Source organism: Balaenoptera acutorostrata, chromosome X (assembly GCF_949987535.1).
Source record: "Balaenoptera acutorostrata chromosome X, mBalAcu1.1, whole genome shotgun sequence".
In the NCBI taxonomy this organism is placed as follows: domain Eukaryota; kingdom Metazoa; phylum Chordata; class Mammalia; order Artiodactyla; family Balaenopteridae; genus Balaenoptera; species Balaenoptera acutorostrata.
The window spans coordinates 48,897,984-48,917,816 of record NC_080085.1 but is presented as its reverse complement, the minus strand read 5'-3'; the positions used below and the strand labels follow the sequence as shown (position 1 = coordinate 48,917,816).

Genomic DNA, 19,833 nt, shown 5'->3' with positions numbered 1-19,833 from the left:
GCTACCTCGTTTTGGTTTCTCTTTTGGGAGCATGGGTTTACATACCTTTCCAATGTTCCATGTTTTGATCTGCTGCAGTTCCAAGAGGAGTTGCTCATCATTACAAACTTTGAGTTTGTCTATTAAGGCTCTGCAGTCTGCAGGCTGAGAAAAACAAACAGGTATTCACAAACGGGTGTTTTGGAGTATGAGGGAGACACAACAAGGAAGGATAGGAAAAAAAAACCCCTTATGTCAACACACTCAATGATTTAACTTTTGATAGAACTCACTACTTAAGTGGAAATTTGCCAGACGATCACCTGAGATTAATACAGAAATCTTATAATGAAACAATCCATCTGTGTATTTTTTTAAAACCTGGATGAACCTGTAGATGTAGACAAACTACTTGGAAGTGTACAGACAACAGAAATAAAGGAAACAAGCTAAATATCAATAAAAACAAAATGAGGAATCTGTATCATAGTCTGAAAGTTAACCAGAATGCCTGATAAGAAATGTTCAATTAGAGGAACACTGAGGAGCCCTAGTGAATTCACAAAGGTGAAGATTAGCACTGGCTATATTTTTCTGCAACATTAAACCGTCCAATTATAGGAGGCAAAGAATTTCTGAACTGTGTAAAACTAGGACTCCATTCTTACTTGGGGTTTCCATTTCCATATATTCCTGCTCTGTTTTACTGATGAAAGGGCCTGTTTGTCAGGTAACAAGGTGTGGATTCAGAGTTCATAGTAAGTTCCCGAAAGTGGAGCTGGTGGCGGGTGGGGGGGGGGGATAGGGACTGGGATAGAGATGCTGCTATTAATGGATGGCAGCTGGAAGTGATTACATTTGCTCTTTGACTCTGTTAAGCAGTATGGTATCCTAGGAATGGGCCTGGATTTGGAACCAAGCAAATCTGGGTTCAGTTTTTCGCTTGATGTTTACAAAGTTGTTTGATCATGAGCAAATCCAACCTCTTAGCCACAGTTTTCTCACCAGAAAAAAGACCTAAGAACCACCTTGGAAATGTGAAGCTCAAGTATTTGCATAAAGCACTTATCTCACATATTAGGAGCTTAAATACTGAAAGACAGCTTACTGTTACAAAGAGCATGGACTTTAGAATTAGGTAGTTGGTAAGCTACCTCTTTGAATCTCAGTATCCTCTTCCGCAAAATGAACTTAACACGACCTATTTACCCAGCAATGTTGTGAGATTTAAACTAGGGGCATTTTCTGCAGCCAAAATGGAACGTGGAACAATAGGGGCTTAAGGGCAAATTTTTTTTAAGCTAAGTCTGAAACCTTTTCTCTCTCTAAAGTAAACATTATTAAGAGCTATCTCAAATTTCTGTGGTAATTAAAGACATGTAAAATTCTTGGCATAAAACCCTTCAACAAACCAGACCTGCACTTTTTCTTCCTCTCCTTGAAGTCATACAGGTTGAGGGAGAGGTAGTGAAGTAGTAGAAACAGATAACAAAGGAGTGTGAACCACCTGCTCATGCAGTTCACTTGTGCGTTCTGGACCTACCTGGGCCTACTATCAAATATACCACTTCAATTTCTAATGGATTGCAACGATGCAGACCCAATTTTATGATTCTGTGGGTTAGATAGCACCCAGTTCATGACAAACATTTGGGCCCTGTAATCATCTGGTATCTCATAATCAGGCATTCAGTCTTTATCAAGGTCCAGTAGCAAGCCAGAAGCTGCTTTTCTGAATGTCAGAATAGCTGTTGGCAGAGAATAGCATGGCCAAACTCTACTCCCTAGGTCTTAAGCTGTGATTCTCCTATTGGGGCTTGCCAGAGGCATCCCGCAGCATCTTTGGCTGACACTTAAGTCAGACACCTGGATCTACTAGGCCATAATGTGCACAGAGTAGGGCAGCTTACATCATAGCCTGAACCTTCTGCAGAGTCTTCTCTAGATCCAAACACTACTATCACTTCAGAAATTATCCAGTAAATGGATCAAAACAGCATGCCTAAATGTAATACATGCTGGCTCCAAAATCCAAAGAGGCACCCCATACACTGTTCCTCTTTCTTCATGGTGTGTGGTACAAGGTGCAAAAACATGTCTCTCACTTTAGAAGGGAAATTTTGACATTTCCTAGACCTTTGAACCCCTAGAAAATTTCCTGACGTGGCAGGCCCTCAACCTTCAAAGGGCACTCTCTGGCACACATATGTCTAAGGCATCTGAAGTGCTTGTGCTTTCTGTTCACAAGCCCCAGTTAGCATAACAGCATCAATTTAACGTACCAGCACCATGTTGTTTTATCAGGAGTATCAAGATCCCTATGGACTTTGCGGTTTGCAGAATGCACCAGGGACAAAAGTGTATCTTTACCGTCTTGTCCCTGTTGCATAAATGCAAACTGAGTGTGATTTTCCTTACTTACGGTAGTACAAAACAAAGTACTTGCCAGTTCAATGGCTGCATACCAATTGCCATGGTTTATGTTGATTTGCTCCAATAAAGATGTCAAATCTAGGGAAAAAACCCTCTGCATAGCTGCCGATACATAAAGTGATCAATAAATATCTTTCTTGTGCAGCCACTATGGAAAACAGTATGAAGGTTCCTCAAAAAATTAAAAACAGAACTACCATATGATCTAGCAATTCCACTTCTGGGTATTCATCTAAAGAAAATGAAAACACTAACTTGAAAGGATATATGAACCCCCATGTTCATTGCAGCATTATTTATAATAGCCAAGATATGGAAACACCCAAGTGTCCATCGATGAATGGATAAGAAGATGTGGTACATATATACAATGGAATACTATTCAGCCATAAAAAAAGAATGAAATCTTGTCATTTGTGACAATATGCATGAACCTTGAGAGCATTATGCTAACTGAAATAAGCCAGGAATCTGTACATAAGTGTGACTCCAAGAACAAATCTATAACAATCTACTAGGTAAAAGAAAAAGAAATTGAATTTCTCTGATTATCTACAAGGTTGAATTATCCTGGAAGTTAAATGACTTCAGGCAAGTTTTCTTTTTGCTCTTCAGTTTCCAAAAAATTTGAGTATGTTAACTGTCGAAAATTCTAGATGCCAAAACATATCAAAAACAAAATGAAAAGGAAATGAACAGGTATGTAAAATGAACATACTCAATATGTATGGCATTCAATAAGAAACTGACGTTCCAATGTCAAATACAAAATAAAACAGCACGAGCAGACAACTAATATAAGGCCAATAAATGTGAAAATATATGTATTAAGGCATGCAAATCAGAAGAGTGAAATATTTTTTCTCCACCTATTAACAAAAATTTAAAAGATAATCTGCAATGCTGGAGAGGATGTACGAAGACAGCACTTCTCATACTCATTAGTATAACACTGAATGAAAAGGGCAGGAGAACTGCCCATGCAATACTGGAATAAATATCAATAGTGATACCCTTGGGTGATACTTGCCAGGTAGTTACAGTTTTTAAAAAACCAAGTGGCCTGTATTTAGAAAATGAACCAACTAATTATGTGCCAGATACTTTACTGAGCAGCTGCCTCACATCAGGGAGGGAGGAATTTTCAACCCCATTTTACAGCTGTGGAAACCAGGCAAGTTAACTCTCAGACACAAAAATCTAGTAAGATTCAAACCCATGTCTAATTCCAAAGCTTGTGCTCCTTGAACTACAGCACATGGGGTCTATGGGAGTGTCATAACAATACAATACTTCCTTAATTTCAGAATGCAGTTTAAGCAGGCCAATAGAATATTGGACAGAAGCTGGGATTTCTACTGCTGACACAGGATCAACTGACATGGACACCCAATACACAGGTTAATATAGGTTAAGCTGAACTGTATGATTAAGAATCAGTAATGAAGAAAGCTAAAACACTGGCCTCACAAGAAATCTAGTGAGAAAGGTGTTACCACTTTAATTTTCTAGATAACAAAATTGAGAAAGATCCCGCAAATACAGACAGAATCTGAATCCATACTTGCTCTTTCCATTATACCATGCTGCCTTTCAATGCACAGAAACAGCATCCAGACAGCCTACTTCAGGTACATACAGCTATAAACTGTTTAGTGCTCACTCTCCACTGATGACTAGCTTATTCACCTTTTTAACCAAGGGAAGTTCAAAAGAAAATTTGACTGTTTCAAGACAAGTTGCTGTTTTACTGCACTGTGTGTATATAAGTGATGATATATTTGGAAGATCAATATGAGTGAACTGCCTGCAAAGATTTTTTTCTGAAATGAAAAAACAGGCAAACTTTTGGATACTTACAGCCTCAGTAGGTGTCTTTTTCAGTTTAGTCCTGTCTACTTTCATGTTTTCGATTTTCTGTTTTATGATCTGAAAAGAAAATTCCCCAAAAAGTGAGAACTTAAAGTTGCAAGCTTGAGCTCTACATGCTTGGACACAGACAATATAGAACAAAGAGCATGCAAAATGTTTAAAGTAAAATTGGAGTTATGATGCAGGCCAACTCAGAGGTACAGATACGAGGTAAGGAGTGGTAAACAATCTCTCCAAATAAAACTGGCCCACGTTCAAGTTACACAAGCCTGTAACCAATTTAAGCCAAAATTAAAATGCCCCCCACCCTGACCTCTCAAACTCATACTTGAAAGTAAGAGTAAAATGTTTTAACACACCTCAGGATGGAAAAATACACCACATCCTGCAGTATTTTGGAAAACTCAGCAATTCCACTTCTGGGAATTTACCCAAAGAAAATCATAAGAATGTATATATATATTTAATCACAAGAATCCATACTGCATGACCATGTATAACAGTGAAGAAGTGAAAAGGATCAAATATCCAAAATAGGATTGGTTTAAAACAGACTATTACACAGCTGTTAAAAACACTGCACACAATTACATAACAGCAAAGCTGTTCATGGTGAAATAAAAAGGTTACAAAACAGAATAAATAGTATAAATCCATGTTTAAAGAACACAGCTTAGAAGGGGTATGCATCAAAATGTTAATTCAATCTAACCAAAAGGATTATGTATGATTGTTTTACCTGTGCTTTTCTGTATCTTTTACTGTTTTAACCCATAAAAATACATTATGTCATAAGAACAAAGGAAACAAAATACTTTTATTTTTTTTCATTAGAAAATGAGGTATAAGACTCCCACTAGAAATATCCTGAGCACAGAACACAATCATTTTACTAAGGTCCATTAAGATGCTCCGGCCAAGGCACAGGAAGAAATAAAGGTCTCCCCCATTAGCAACTAGCACATATGCAGAGGAAGAGGTGAACTGCAGGGCTCTTTACCTCTAATAATGTATTTGCTATACAGCAGTCACTGGGGGTCAATGTCCCTCCTCCAAGAAGGCTGGCATAATATAAAGCTGACCAAGCTCAAGTATAAATTTTAGGCAGCTTTTGGTCTAGAGTTAGTCCAACATGTTCGGTATTCTGGAAATAACATGTATTTGTCTGTATGGCTGGCATCCATTCAACCAATGGGCATTCAGAAAGAGTTGGTACAAAATCCAGAATATGTTCTAAAATGTTGCTGTAGGGGTCATTCCTGAAGAAAAAAAGATGTTTCCCCTCTAAAGTTCACATTTAGGGTATGTGATTCCAGATTACTTTTTAAAAAAATTACCTCAGCATCTAAGAGAAAATAAGCAAGATGCCTTCTGCCAACAACTTCCAAATATATAAAATGAGGCCAACAGGATTCTGGCAACAATATGATACATGTAGTGGAAACTATAAGTGAGCTACTTGTACACTTACTCTCAGGTCTGCTTTGTCTCACAAAACCTCACACCCATTAACTTAGAGCAAGTGGCTGTCACATCATTGTGGCTGTAGTCATTTGTGGGAGGCTATTACATTGCCTCAGCTACAGGAAGTAGCAGTTAGCCCCAACACCATACAACCCGAATCACTGAATACTCTCCCTCCAAAATTAGGAGCAAAGTAAGAAGGTCTGCTCTCTCCAGTTTCATTCAACACAGTGTTGGAAGTTCTAGCCACTGAAATAAGGTAAAAAAAGGAAGTAACAGGTATACAGATCAGAAAGGAAGAAATAAAACGGTCCTTATTTGCAGGTAACAAAGTATTATCTAAGTATAAAATCCCAAGGAGTCTACAAAAAACTTCCCAGAACAAGTGATTTCAGCAAAGCTGTAGGATACAAGATAAACATACACAGATCAATCATATTTCTGTATACTGGCAATGGACATGTGGACTCAAAACTTTACAACACCACTCATAATTGCTCAAAAAAAATTTGAAATACTTAGGCATAAATATAACAAAGCATGTACAGGCCTTGTATGCTAAAAACCAAAATATGTTGATTTAGAAAATCAAGACCTAAAAATATGAAGTGATATACTATGTTCATGGACTAAGAAGACTCATATTAAAGACAATGGAACTACAATAGCTCAAACAATTTTGAAAAAGGAGAGAGAGGGAATCACTCCATCCAATTTTCAGACACACACACACACACACACACACACACAGCTACAGTAGTCAAGACTGTATACACAGTAATAGAGGAGGGATAGGCACATATGCCAATGGACCAGAATAGAGAACCAAGAAATAGACCCACACAAATATGCCCAACTGATTTTTGACAAAGGTGAAAAAGCAAGTCAATCAAAGGATATTTTTATCAACAAATGGTGCCAGACCAAGTAGACATCTATAGGCAAAAAGATGAACTCTGACCTCAGTCTCATATTTTATATAAAAATTAACTCAAAATGGATCATGTGGCAAGGATGTGCAAAAAAGGGAACTCTTGTGCACTGCTGGTGGGAATGTAAATTGGTGCAGCCACTATGGAAAACAGTAAGGAGGTTCCTCAAAAGATTAAATATATGATCAATTCCACTTCTGGATATTTATCCAAAGGTAACGAAAAAAACTAACTTGAAAAGATATATGCACTCCCATGTTTACTGCAGCATTATTTACAATAGCTAAGACATGGAAGCAACCTAAGTGTCCACTGATGGATGAATAGAGAAAATGTGGCTGTAGACAGATAAAATGTACACCACATTTTATGTTTTTATATATATTAAAGATATACAAAATGTAATATTATACAGTCTTACAAAAAAGAAGGAAATCTTGTCATCTGCGATAACATGAATGGACCTTGAGGACATTATGCTAAGCGAAATAAGCCAAACAGAGAAAAGACAAATTCTGTATGATCTCACTTATATGTGGAATCTCAAACAAACAAAACGCCAAAAAAACAAAGATACAAAACTTATAGATACAGGAAACAGACTGGTGTTTGCCAGAGGCAGGGGTTGGGGGGTGGGGTGGATGAAACAGATGAAGGTAGTCAAAAGGCACAAACTTCCAGTTATAAAACAAAGAAGTCATGCGGATATAACGTGCAGCATGATGACTATAGTTAATACTGTATTATATATTTGAAAGTTGCTAAGAGCAGATCTTAAGAGTTCTTATCACAAGAAAAAAAATTGTTAACTATGGTGATGGGTGTTAACTAGACTTACTGTGATCATTTCACAATATATACAAATATGGAATCATTATGTTGTATACCTGAAACTAATATAATGTTAAACGCCAATTACATCTCAAAAAAGAAAAAAAAAAAGGATGATGGACTTAAATGTAAAACTATAAAATCTACTGGGAGAAAATATTTGCAAACCATACATACTATCTAGAATATATAAAGAACTCTTGAAACCCAACAATAAAAAAAAATCCTCCAAAACAAGAGCACAGACTAAAACTTGTGCAAATAAACAACTCACAACGATTTTACTGGTTTAAAAAAATGTAGATGAAGTCACTGGCAAATCTTCACACAAATATGTATCTCATTTTAACTAAAGCTATTTTGACTTATTCTGTACCATTCAAGGGTCTGGGTTGAAAACAATAGACTCTGGCTAACTAAAGCAAAAATGTGATTTACTGGAAGGGTAACTGATAGCTCATGCAATCAACAGGAAAGCTTAGAGATCCACATTCAGAAAACAGACGGAACCAAGGAAGCTAGGCATCCTGGAACTACAGCCAAAGACCTCCCACAGACACAGCTTAGTTGGGGGTGCCTATGCTGCCAACACCAGACTCTGGATGCCTAGAAGCTACTGCTGGTGGCAGTATGATTTCTAAATGGTCTCAGGTATTTGCATCAGTGGCTCTAGATGCACTGTCCCAAGTGTGAGCATCTGATTGGTCAAGCTGAGGTCCCATGCCTATGCTCTAGCTGTCAAGGTTCTGGGAGAGCAAGTGCATTTGGCTTTTTCAGTTTCCACATTGTTCAGGTTCCAAACTTTTCATAAACAGATTCAGATGATAGGCACCCAAATAAAAAAAACAAGCCAAAACAAATGAATGATCAAGCACACGTTCCCATAACAAGTACAATGTTAGCCTGGCTTCTATAATTTTGTTGCAAGAAATACCTATAGTTTAAAAAAGAAAGATATCACTGCCTGTGAGACATCAATTAAGAAAATTCAAGTCTTTTTTGTTTCTGTTCTATTTCTAAGCTGGTTTCACAGTAGGAAGGGAGAATACTTTTTGAGTGCCCACTACAAACCAGATAATACTTAGGCTGGTGTTTCTCAAAGCATTCTAGAGCATCTTGCTCCATGAAGACTAGGTTCCAGTAATTTAGGAAATGTTACAAATTTCTCTTCCTTTAGGACAGTCACATGGCTGACTGATATTACTAACAGCTCCAAGAAATCCCGGGTAAAGGAAACTTATTAGGACACAGAAACATTTTTCCTCCAGGTGGCATCTATTGAAAGTCCAATTTAAGAATCCCAAAGAATACACTTTGAGACATGTTGCTCAGGGGCCTCATATTTGTCTTTCCTACAATCCTCACCATTCAAGCCAAGTTCTTTCCCCATTTACAGATAGAAAACTGAGGCTCAGAGAAATTCAGAACCTTGCCTGGTTAGTGAATGTTGGCTCCAAGATCTAAATCCAGGCCCTTCTGACTCCCAAGTCCATGCTTCAATAACATGCTGTTCACTTTATTTACTAGTTTTATTACAACAATAAATGCTTGCAGATGAAAATACAAATTTGTGACAAATTCCTCTACACTGTTGGATCCTATTGTTCAAAAAAATATCGTAAGAGAGGAAGCTGGGGCACAAGGTGAAAAGCTGAGATATTATCAATCTCACTCATGATGGAACAGTAACTAGAGAATGAGTTCTACCTAATGCTTAGAAGTTAAACAGATGAAAATCCCATTACATAAAAAAGTCTCTAACAAAAAGAAGTTAATTCTAAACAAATCCCTGGAAATAGCCTACTGCCTTTGTTGGGTCAGACCAGAACTCTGTGCACCAAGCAATCTCTACACATAATAAATATTTCTTCCTAAACTCAGGTTAGAAAGATCAACTTTCAGAAAACTAATGAATTATTATGAATCACCACCTGTAGCGATTACCATTACACTTAAATACTTCCATTTAATTAACCATTTCTTTTTTTCACTCCTTCATTCCCCCCAGCTTCACTTATCTTTGAAGTTTGAATCTTGGTTTTATAGGGTTTACATCAAGACAAGAGGGTACAATTAAAATACACTGAGGGAAGTCACTCTTTAAACGGTAACTCACTCTGTAGTAATCACCTGCGGTTGATCAAATTTAGAATGACTTTCAATGTTGAAATCAGCTTAAGGGCAGAGGACACCTATAGTTCCAAATCTGGGTCAACAGCAGTTGAGTACAGTGGTGAACTAGCCTTACTATTCAAAGTATGGTTGAAGGATCAGCGGCACTGATATCACCTGGGAGTTATTAAAAATGCAAAATCTCAGGCCCCACCCAGACGTGAAGAATCAATCTGTATTTTAATAATATCATATATTAAAGTCTGAGAAGCACCAGATTATAACACCGATTATATATCCAAACCAGGAAACCCAGGTTAGAACCCTGCTATATCACTTACTCACTGTATGAGCATGGACAAATCAGCGTATGTACACTTCTGTTTTCTCAACTGTGAAATATGGATAACGGATCTCCCCACTTCCATACTCACTTTCATCCAATCCATTCTCCAGAGAGCAGCAAAAGTAATCTTCTTAAAACATAAATCAGCTCACGTTACTTCCTTGCTTAAAACCTTTCAACAGTTTCCCTAAAATTATTTCCAAATTCTAACCATGACCCAGAGGGCCCTGGCATGATTTAGTTCCTGGAACTCTCTCCAATCTCCTCTCTGCACAACCACATTAGTCTTTCCGTTTAGTTTCTGGAACACTCTAAATTGTTTCTGGCCTCTAGACTGTTACAGGTGCTATTCCTACTGGAATGCTTCTGCGCCACACTCTCATTCTTCCCACAGCTAGTTCTATTTGAGAAATTGACTTTAAACTAAGACCCAACGCGGCTTCCCAAGGCAACCTGCCTAAAGCTGTCTGTTATTTTTTTTTATGATAGTAATCCTGCTTATTTTCTCTCATTGCAAATATCAATTAGTATAACTGGTTTGATTTTCTACAGTGTTAAGCTCTCAGCATCTAGCACAGCATCTTCCATGTGATAGATATGCAAATATTTATAGAACTGATTCAGGAAAGAAGTATGCACTGAGAAAAAAAATCTGTGATTGTCAGCATACAGACAGTACTTGAAGCCATGGGAGGAGAATCCAGCAAAGGAGAGGCTGGTGAGGTAGAAGCAAAACTAGTGTTCATCACGGCATCATGAAAGACACAAGATGGCAAGGCTGATCAACTGGGTCAAATGTCAAAATGAGGTATGTCCAGAAAAATGTCCATTGAAATTGGGACTAGAGATAACTTGACAAGCATTAGTTCCAGTGGCGTGGTTGGAAAGGAAGTCAGACTGGAATGAGTCAAGGAATCAATAGGAAGTGAGGCAATATAGATGGCACATGTAGAACACTCTTGAAAAGGCTGATTGTAAATGCAAGCAGAAAATTATGGGGTCTCATTGAAAGGCAGAGGGTAAGCAAGAGGAAAAGGAGATAATGGAAAGAAAATCCCTAAGAAAGTTGAGGGTAGGGGACTATTTAGAATCTCACTATTTCACCTTAACATAGTGAACACTTACGTGGGTTTTGAACAGCAGAAATAGTACTAACCAGAATTAGGACAATCCTCTTCTTAATCTCTTAAAACTTGACTGAGTGTCCTTCCTACGTGCTCACACTGTACCCTGTACCTATCACTTCCTGACATTAACGAGAAAATGTATGCCACAGGGTGAGGAAGAAAACCAACCAACCAACCAACCAACCAACCAACCAACCTTGGGAAGGAAAGAAATATACAACATTATCAGTGGTTGCCTCTAGGTGGCAGGATAACACAGTTTTATTTATGCTTCTTGCTTTTCAGAGCCTTCCAAATTTTCTATAATCATCCATCCATTTATAATGAGAATTTTTCTTTTGTACAATTTTTCTTAAGGTAGAAGACAGTGGCCCCTGAGCCAAAGGGCATGCATCAAATTAAGAAAAATATCCTCTAAACAAATGCCTTGGATTGGCTGCTGTTGGCTCTTGGAGCCTCTTTCCTATACCTCTTGCTGGTTAATCCTGAAGTATGGCACACAGCAAGCATTCAGTATTTATTGATTTGGTTTATTATTGGTAGGTTAAGAAATGCTGCACACATGTATGGGAGTGTGGATGAATCAGAGTCAGCCTACCCATGGGAATGTCTGCTCCGTGAAGGCATTTTCCCTATTTGATTGTTTTGTTCACAGCTTAGCTGTACACTAAGCTCCTATAGGAAACAATAAATATTGGCTAATTAAATGAAAAACAAAAAGAACAAAACAAAAAAGTCAGCCTAAAATTCCCACTGAAATCATGGAAAAGCATTATGGTGGCTTTAAAACAATGCTTTAGAGAATACTAAACTCCAACGTCTTACAAAGCAAAATACTTAATTATATTTGCCTTTTGCCTCTCTGCAGACTCTGAAAGTAAATTCGGGTGAGAAATGCCCAGACCGCCCATCATGTCAGGAAACAGCAAGCTGATTCTTGAAACCCAGCCTGCTATTGACCATTTGATTAGAGGCAGAGACATCACATTGACTGATTTGTAAAAGGGTACAAGGGGACACCACCTGATTATCAGGCCTTTCCATCCAGTCTAGTTTCTGATTATTTACATTAATACCCACCAAATATTCTGAGAACCCATTTATCACCATAATAACAACAGATAACATTTACTGACCACCTATTATGTATTATCTCTAATCCTTATAACACCTTGGAGATGAAGATCACTCCTGGTTTACTGAGGCCAAGAGTAGCCACATACCCAGTAAGTGGTAGAACCTAGATTCAAACCAAATTTGCTCCACAACTCTACAGTACACAAAATGTCTGTATGCACAGTCCACCCCACTACACCCCTCCTATAGACACCGATATCCCTGTCCTTGGCCACATAAAATATGACCCTGAGAACTGCTGACCTAGATTTTATTGGACATTTGATAGTAAGATGTAATAATAAAGCAAATGAGGTATAGCCTTTACTCACCCAAGACAAATCTGGAAATTATCTGCAGAAATACGTCGACAGGGTCTCTCCCTCAAAATCTGAAAACACTATACCTCAGATAAGTTTTCATGCTTGCTCTTGGTGCTTTTCTGCACTGCAGTATACTCAAAATAAGGGCAGGGATACCGAGGAGGAAGAATCTGAAACCTCCAACACTGACTTTGGAGGTGAGAATGGCGTCTGAGAAGTCATCCCCTACACGTCCTCTACCCTACAGTCCTGGGAAGCTGCAGATCCAGGAGTTATTCTTCTGGTCATTACTCCCAATTACTTAGATAGAAACTGACATCAAAAGAATTTAGGCAACAAATAGGGCTCACCAAAGTTGTAAATCAGTTTTGCCAGCAGAGAGGAAATGGCAGCATGCCAAGGAGACCTCCCTTCCTAGCATTCCTAAGAAAAAAAATAAAAACAGCAATGCCTGTGTGAAAGTTATGCTTATTAAGGAGGAGAGGAAGAGACTCCTTGTCTACACATTTCAAATTGGTGCTCTGGAATAATCTTAGTCTACCCTTTAAGAATGCTCTGTCTCCCATCCCCATCTTTACTTGTGGCTGGATTTGGTGCAAAAGATCAATTATAACAATGATGGATTATTCCCTATCTCATCACATCCAATTTCAAAGACGGAAGTACTTTTCAGTCTTGCCCACCTCTAACAGAAAATTAAGACATCAGCCTTTAAACTAATATGCTCTATTGAATTGTCAACAACTTAACCACACAAAAGCCTGCCACTATCTAATAGATGATCTTCACTCAGAAGAGCCACAGGCAGCATTCAGTGAGTTCAGGAAAACACATCCATCAGAAGTCAAAGCTAATTTAAAAATATCTTTAAAATAATTTACTTAAAAATTAAATCTGGAGTTCTCAACCCTAGCTTTGTAAAATCAACTGACACTTATTTTGAAAACGAAAAATGTCTGGCCATATAAATATATGACTCAATAGATAAGAGGTGGGAACTTTTTTTTTCAAGCTGTGTAGGTGATTTGGCTGCACAGTCAGACTTGGGAGCCACTTTGTTATATATTGTTAATTATGCTTTGCCAATCTGTGATTCATTTAGGAATATGCTTAAAAATAATGGGGGAGGGAATGGGATATAAATAAGTATAGCCATGTGTTGACAACTGTTGAAGCTGGGTAACAGGTACATGGGGGTTCATTATACTGTTTTCAAACTGTTGTGTATGTTTGAAAATCTCATAAATTAGAAATATTTTAAATTAAGACTTTATCTTGCTAGATCCCCCCATTCCATCCTCCACATTGCTCCCAGAGCAATCTCCCTCAAACTCAAAATCTACCTACAACATCAAGTGTAAACTCCTTACCTAACCAGCATTCAAGACCTCTAGGACCTAATGCCTGCTTACCTCTCTTACCAGGGCCATGACATTACATAATATTCCTCTTGGCAACCCACATGCTTTAACCATGTCAAGTTTTTACAGTTTCCCTACCATTCAAGACCTTTGATACCTTGACTCAGATTGTTCTCTTTGCTAAAATGGCTGCTCCCTGCATATATTCCCTAGAGCTCAGCTTAAATGTCACTTCCTCTGTCAAGCCTTTTCAGATATCCCCTCCCCCAGAGTAACACTGATCACTCTCTCCTTTGTGTCCCCACTGTATCCTGCACATACCCTCAATCAACACACCTCTCTTTATTTACATGTCAGTCTCCCCACTAGAGTGAGTTCTGCATGAGTGGGATTCTATTTATCTTTGCATGCCTGTTGCCAGCATAGGAACTGTCACTTAGTAGATTAACAAATGAATGAATGACTACCCAGTAAATGTTTAATGAAGCTAAAAATTCCAAATCACTTTAAACGCTTTTTTTTTTTTTAACATTTTATTTTTTTATAAATGTATTTATTTACTTATTTATTTTTGGGTGTGTTAGGTCTTCGTTTCTGCGCGAGGGCTTTCTCCAGTTGTGGAGAGTGGGGGCCACTCTTCATCGCGGTGCGCGGGCCTCTCACTGTCGCGGCCTCTCTTGTTGCGGAGCACAGGCTCCAGACGCGCAAGCTCAGTAGTTGTGGCTCACGGGCCTAGTTGCTCCGCGGCATGTGGGATCTTCCCAGACCAGGGCTCGAACCCGTGTCCCCTGCATTGGCAGGCAGATTCTCAACCACTGTGCCACCAGGGAAGCCCTAAACGCTTTTTTAAAGTGACATTTTCAACTGAGAAAACCAATGTATACAACTCATTCAATCTGCATCTTTCATTCAACAAATAGTTATGAATATGCTATATGCAGGGCATTGTGATAGGTGCTATGAGATGGTCAGGTGTAAATCAGAGAAAAAGGAAGACTAGAAGCAATGGTAATATAAAAGCAACAAAAAGCCAGTACACAAAACACACAAATTACAGCTTCCTAGTGGTCAAAGCAAAGCTGGAAACACAATCAATTACAAGATCAACACACTACATAGGATAAATCCTTATGTAACACCAACCATAATCTTCTTGCTTTTTAAAAAAATTTGGATTTTTAGAGATTAAAGTTGCATAAAGCAGAGTACACCTTTAGCGAAAGTGAAACAATTTTAGCCCAGCTTTCACCTTTGGGCATAATGCTTTGGTCTAGGAAAAAAAAAATACACACACACACACTAGGAAATGTAAGCACAAACAACAGCAATTTGGACATCCTCTTAATGACACATGGAGAAATATTTAGATTTCTTTGTGTCCTATATTGAGGGAGCACCACAAAAATCCTAAAATTCTATGGAAAATTTTCACCTATGTGGGTATTTTTCTGAGAAGATAGCTGATAGCTTTCATTGGCTTCTTAAAGAGATCTATGACCTGAAAAACATCAGGAACTATCACCCCCCAGAAATATCTCCAAGACACTGTGTGCTTAGCCACTACAGTGTTTTCACTTTCATTTATGAAACACAGGCATATGGTATTTCCCTTAAAGCCACATGACAGGCCACTGTCAAATACAATAAAGACAGTACAGGAAACCAAAGAAACAGAATTCCAACCCTTGTGCATTATTCAGCTCCAATTCTCTCATGTCCCTAGGTTTATAAAGAAATATGCAGCATCTCTAAAATTAAACCTCCTCTATGTAAGGGGGAATTCTGTATTCCTGGATAAAATCCTCTAGTTCTGTATCCTGAAGACAGGTAGAAAAGGCACAATCCTTTTATAAAAAGGTTAGATTAAGTATATTTCTAAATAAAAGCTAGGTTTTAATGCCTTAAAATATTCTGACAAAAGATATATCTATATGAGGGGAAGAGAGAACTTAGTATTTATCTGCTACCATACATGAGGATTATTATTTTTTTAAATTTAAAAGTAGAAACTGAGGAATACTACTGGAAGAAAGTAAAAGTGAAATAGAGGACAACAACAGAATGGAAAGGCCTGGGAGTCAAGCTGGGCTTAAATTCCACTTACTAGGTGTATAATCTCAGACAAATTACTCGAAGTCAGTAACCTCTGTAAAATAAACAACACAGTCTATCTCATAGGATTGTGCCTGGCAAAGAGTAAGCCATATATATTATTACGTCTTATTTCTTTTAGCTCCAGATTAATCTAAGGGCAGCAATCTTATGCTGCGTATCACACACACACACACACACACACACACACACACAGAGGATCAAGAGCCAAAAAAAGCTGTTTTTCCCCCAGCCTTTCTACATGTTATCTGCATATGAAGAACATAAAGTATTTATTAATCTCCAAACTGTTCGCCTTAATTACGGACATAAACTTAACTTTGATGACAAGATTAGGAAGCTCCAGGTCTCACTCTCAAGTTAGTTATAGTTCTCCAAAGGTTAGTCTAATAAATAATGTTCGGGCCATGCCACTTAAGAATCAGAAATTTTAAGTGTACCTCAACTATTCTGAGCTACTTTTTAATGAATTTGGAAGGAACAAAGATTCTTTTACATGGTTAAAAGAATAAGTTATTTATAGCAATTATCAACATGGCAGCAAGCTCCTTTCAGAATGATGAAAACAATTCCAACTTCAGAGGTTTGTTACAAGGATCAAATTAGTTCACTGATAAGAAAGCTTTAAAACAAAGCCTTTAGAAAAAAAGATTATGTCCCAACATATAGACGAAACTGGCTCTGTTTGAGTAAATTTAACACCACTACATACAGCCCGGCACATAGTCATTTCCAATGTTCTTTAAATAAACCAGACAATGTGAACAATCTGCTGCTTTAAAACATTTATAACTGAAAGGTGTTTGCTAAAAATGTTAAGAATAGTATGCAAAGGCACTCTAGTTCCCTGACACAAACTGACTTTCTGACTTTAGGACAATCTGGGCCTCAAACATACGTAAAATGGAAATATAATAAATAAGATCCCTTAAAACACTGTCTATAACACTATGCCTTCAGTTCAAGACAAATGTTAAAAGTATTAAACATGAACAACCTGAATTATTCTCAAAACCTATAGAGCAAAAAGTAACCAACCCAGTTTGCTACTTGGCCAAATTCCAACTTAAAAAAAAAAAACTATTAAAAAGAATTAGAAGATAAAACGCAGGGAAATATTCTCGTAATCCTGGTAAAGAAAAGACCTCCCAAGAAAGATGTGCAACCTAGAAACCATAAACGAAAGAATTTGACTACATAAAAATTCCAAACCATAAACATAGAAAATATCTGCAACAGGAAAAATAAAGGGTTAATATTTCTAATATACAAAGAACACCCAAAACTCACTAAGACAATCTTATTGAAAACCAAGTAAAAGGGAACTTGTAATTTGCAGAGGATATAAACATTTGCTTATCCTTACAAGTAACTACAAAAATGCTAATCAAAACAAGGAGATGTGATTTCTCGCTCAACAGACTGGTTAAAATTAAAAGGACCAACTTTATCTTGTTTTGGCAAATGTAGGTGGAGAAAAGAACACTCACAAACACTTCAGTGGAAATGGCAATTCTATATAGCCTTTCTGGAGGTCATTTTGGCAGTACCTATCAAAAAATTAAATGGGTACCACCCTTTGACCCAGGATGAATTCTATTTCCAAGGCTCAGGGAATGATGAAATTATAGCAGATTCATGCTTTTGGGATGCAATGCAACCATTAAAAAGAATGGAGTCCAGCCATATATTCTAACGTATAAAAATACGTATAGTACATAAATGGATAAGCATAGTATGTAAACGTTAAAAGCTATAAAAGAATATGTACACATTGTTAACAGATATAAAAGGAGACCATCATTTGTGGGGGGGGGGTACTAATTTTTAACTGAAATGTTTATTTTGTTTGAATCTTTTTTTTTTAAGTAGCAAACGTTACTTTTATAATTTAAAACAGTTGAAAAGGAAGGGAAAAAAGATGAGCTTAGAAAACATCACTTTAATTTGAAAGTTTTACAAGCAGGAAATTTAGTCACATCTATAGATTTATAGCATCCATAAATATGCATGAAAACATGCAACCAAATCGAATTGTCCCATGAAAGAGCTCCAAATTAACCTTATGTTGCAAAGTAATAACCATAGTCAAAAGGGCAAAAGAAACTGAGCTTTCTTTGAACTTCTGACTTTCTCATTTACCTTTCTACTCCCTTAAATTTCCCCCATTTTTTTGGTTAACTTTCTTATAGGAAGGGGGCCACTTATTTTGCACTTCTATGGATGACACCTGCTGGTATATTTAGAAATACAGATAATAAATTCAGTTTTAAGGAAAGATACAGCATAGTGGAAACATACCAAACTAGATAACCTGGGTTCAATGGCCAACTCCACCCCTAAGCAGCCATGTTACCTTGGGCAAGTCATTTCCCCAAAACCTGTGCCTATAAAATAAGGAGTTTGATGTAGACAATACCAAATATAAGGGTCTTATCCAGCTCTTCTGTTGGACATGGAGAAGACTACCATTTTTAAAGCCACTGGTAATTTGTTTTGCTAGAGGTAGATATGTGAATTCACCCATGCAGGCAGTCTGCCTTTACTTTTAAAAAGCAAAAATCTAAATAAAATGCTCTATGTAAAAGGTTGTATTCAAGTGACATCTATACCTCTCCAGACTATACTTCCTTTTAAGGCTGGCCTCACCAAGACAGTTAAGGAAATTTGAGAAGCAGGGAACTGGAGCTCCAGATTAGGTCAATAGACTGCAAGGCACTCTAAGCTGGAGTAGTCAAGCTAGTCCCTGTAAAACATGGCAGCAGATATAGATACAAAGAGAGAGGTGTCTATAGCAATGATACTGGATATATCCAGGTTTATACTCTTCTCTTATACTAATGTATGTCCCTAGCTCCTTGTACTTAAAAACACTCAGAGAATGCTTGTTGAACTGAAGAGAAGTAAGATGTGAGAGGGAAAAAGAAGATATAATATTAATAACAACAACAAAACCAACAATGGTTTCCAGTTTATTGAGGACTTACTATGTGCCATATGCTATATTTTATACAATATATGAAATGTTAAAAGTGCTACTCAAGGGCTTCCCTGGTGGCACAGTGGTTAAGAAAGTGCCTGCCAATGCAGGGGACATGGGTTCGAGCCTTGGGTCTGGGAGGATCCCACATGCCACGGAGCAACTAAGCCCCTGCGCCACAACTACTGAGCCTGCGCTCTAGAGCCCGCGAGCCACAACTACTGAGCCCACGCACCTAGAGCACGTGCTCTGCAACAAGAGAAGTCACCGCAATGAGAAGCCCACAAATCGCAACGAAGAGTAGCCCCCGCTCGCCGCAACCAGAGAAAAGCCCGCATGCAGCAGCGAAGACCCAACACAGCCAAAAACAAAAATAAATAAAATAAATAAAATTTATTAAAAAAAAGTGCTACTCAAGTATGTTAATAGTGGTGATATTGATAACCATTAGGAAGACTCATCATGGGTTACTAAGGTTACAGGAGAACCTTGAACAAACTAAAACACTAGGGGGCTGTGTAGCTGGAGGGTGGGAGATCAAGGCAATCAATGTACTGCACACCACCACAGAACTGGGTTAAGACCCTTCAGGGGGTATGAATGTGACTCCAAAGGCTTGGCAAAGCGAAAAACTACTCTGGTGGAACGTTCAGTTATCACTGGCCAGAGACTTAGCCCCCAAATGATCAAAGAACAAATACCATTCCTCCTTAACCACAGACTTGAAGGATCCAGACAGGCTTTGCTAACTGGCCATCAGTTCACCGCCATGACTGCCCATCTTTGAGCTGTCAGAGGGGTTAAGTGAAATAGTATGTTAAAGAAATTACCATATACTTAACCAT

At 37.9% G+C, this 19,833-nt stretch overlaps 1 protein-coding gene across 16 annotated transcripts in view; it reads right to left on the bottom strand.

Annotated features, from left to right (window-relative positions):
• The window catches only part of HUWE1 (HECT, UBA and WWE domain containing E3 ubiquitin protein ligase 1), a 142,397-nt gene that overhangs the window by 110,975 nt on the left and 11,589 nt on the right, over positions 1-19,833 (bottom strand). For all 16 annotated transcript variants that reach the window (XM_057537611.1, XM_057537615.1, XM_057537609.1 and 13 more), the window contains 2 exons: positions 4,273-4,341; positions 46-144 (listed from right to left, as the gene is read on the bottom strand). In XM_057537611.1, coding sequence (XP_057393594.1) covers positions 46-144; positions 4,273-4,317 — 144 coding nt within the window. In that variant the 5' untranslated portion in view covers positions 4,318-4,341. The remainder of the gene's footprint in view (positions 1-45; positions 145-4,272; positions 4,342-19,833) is intronic.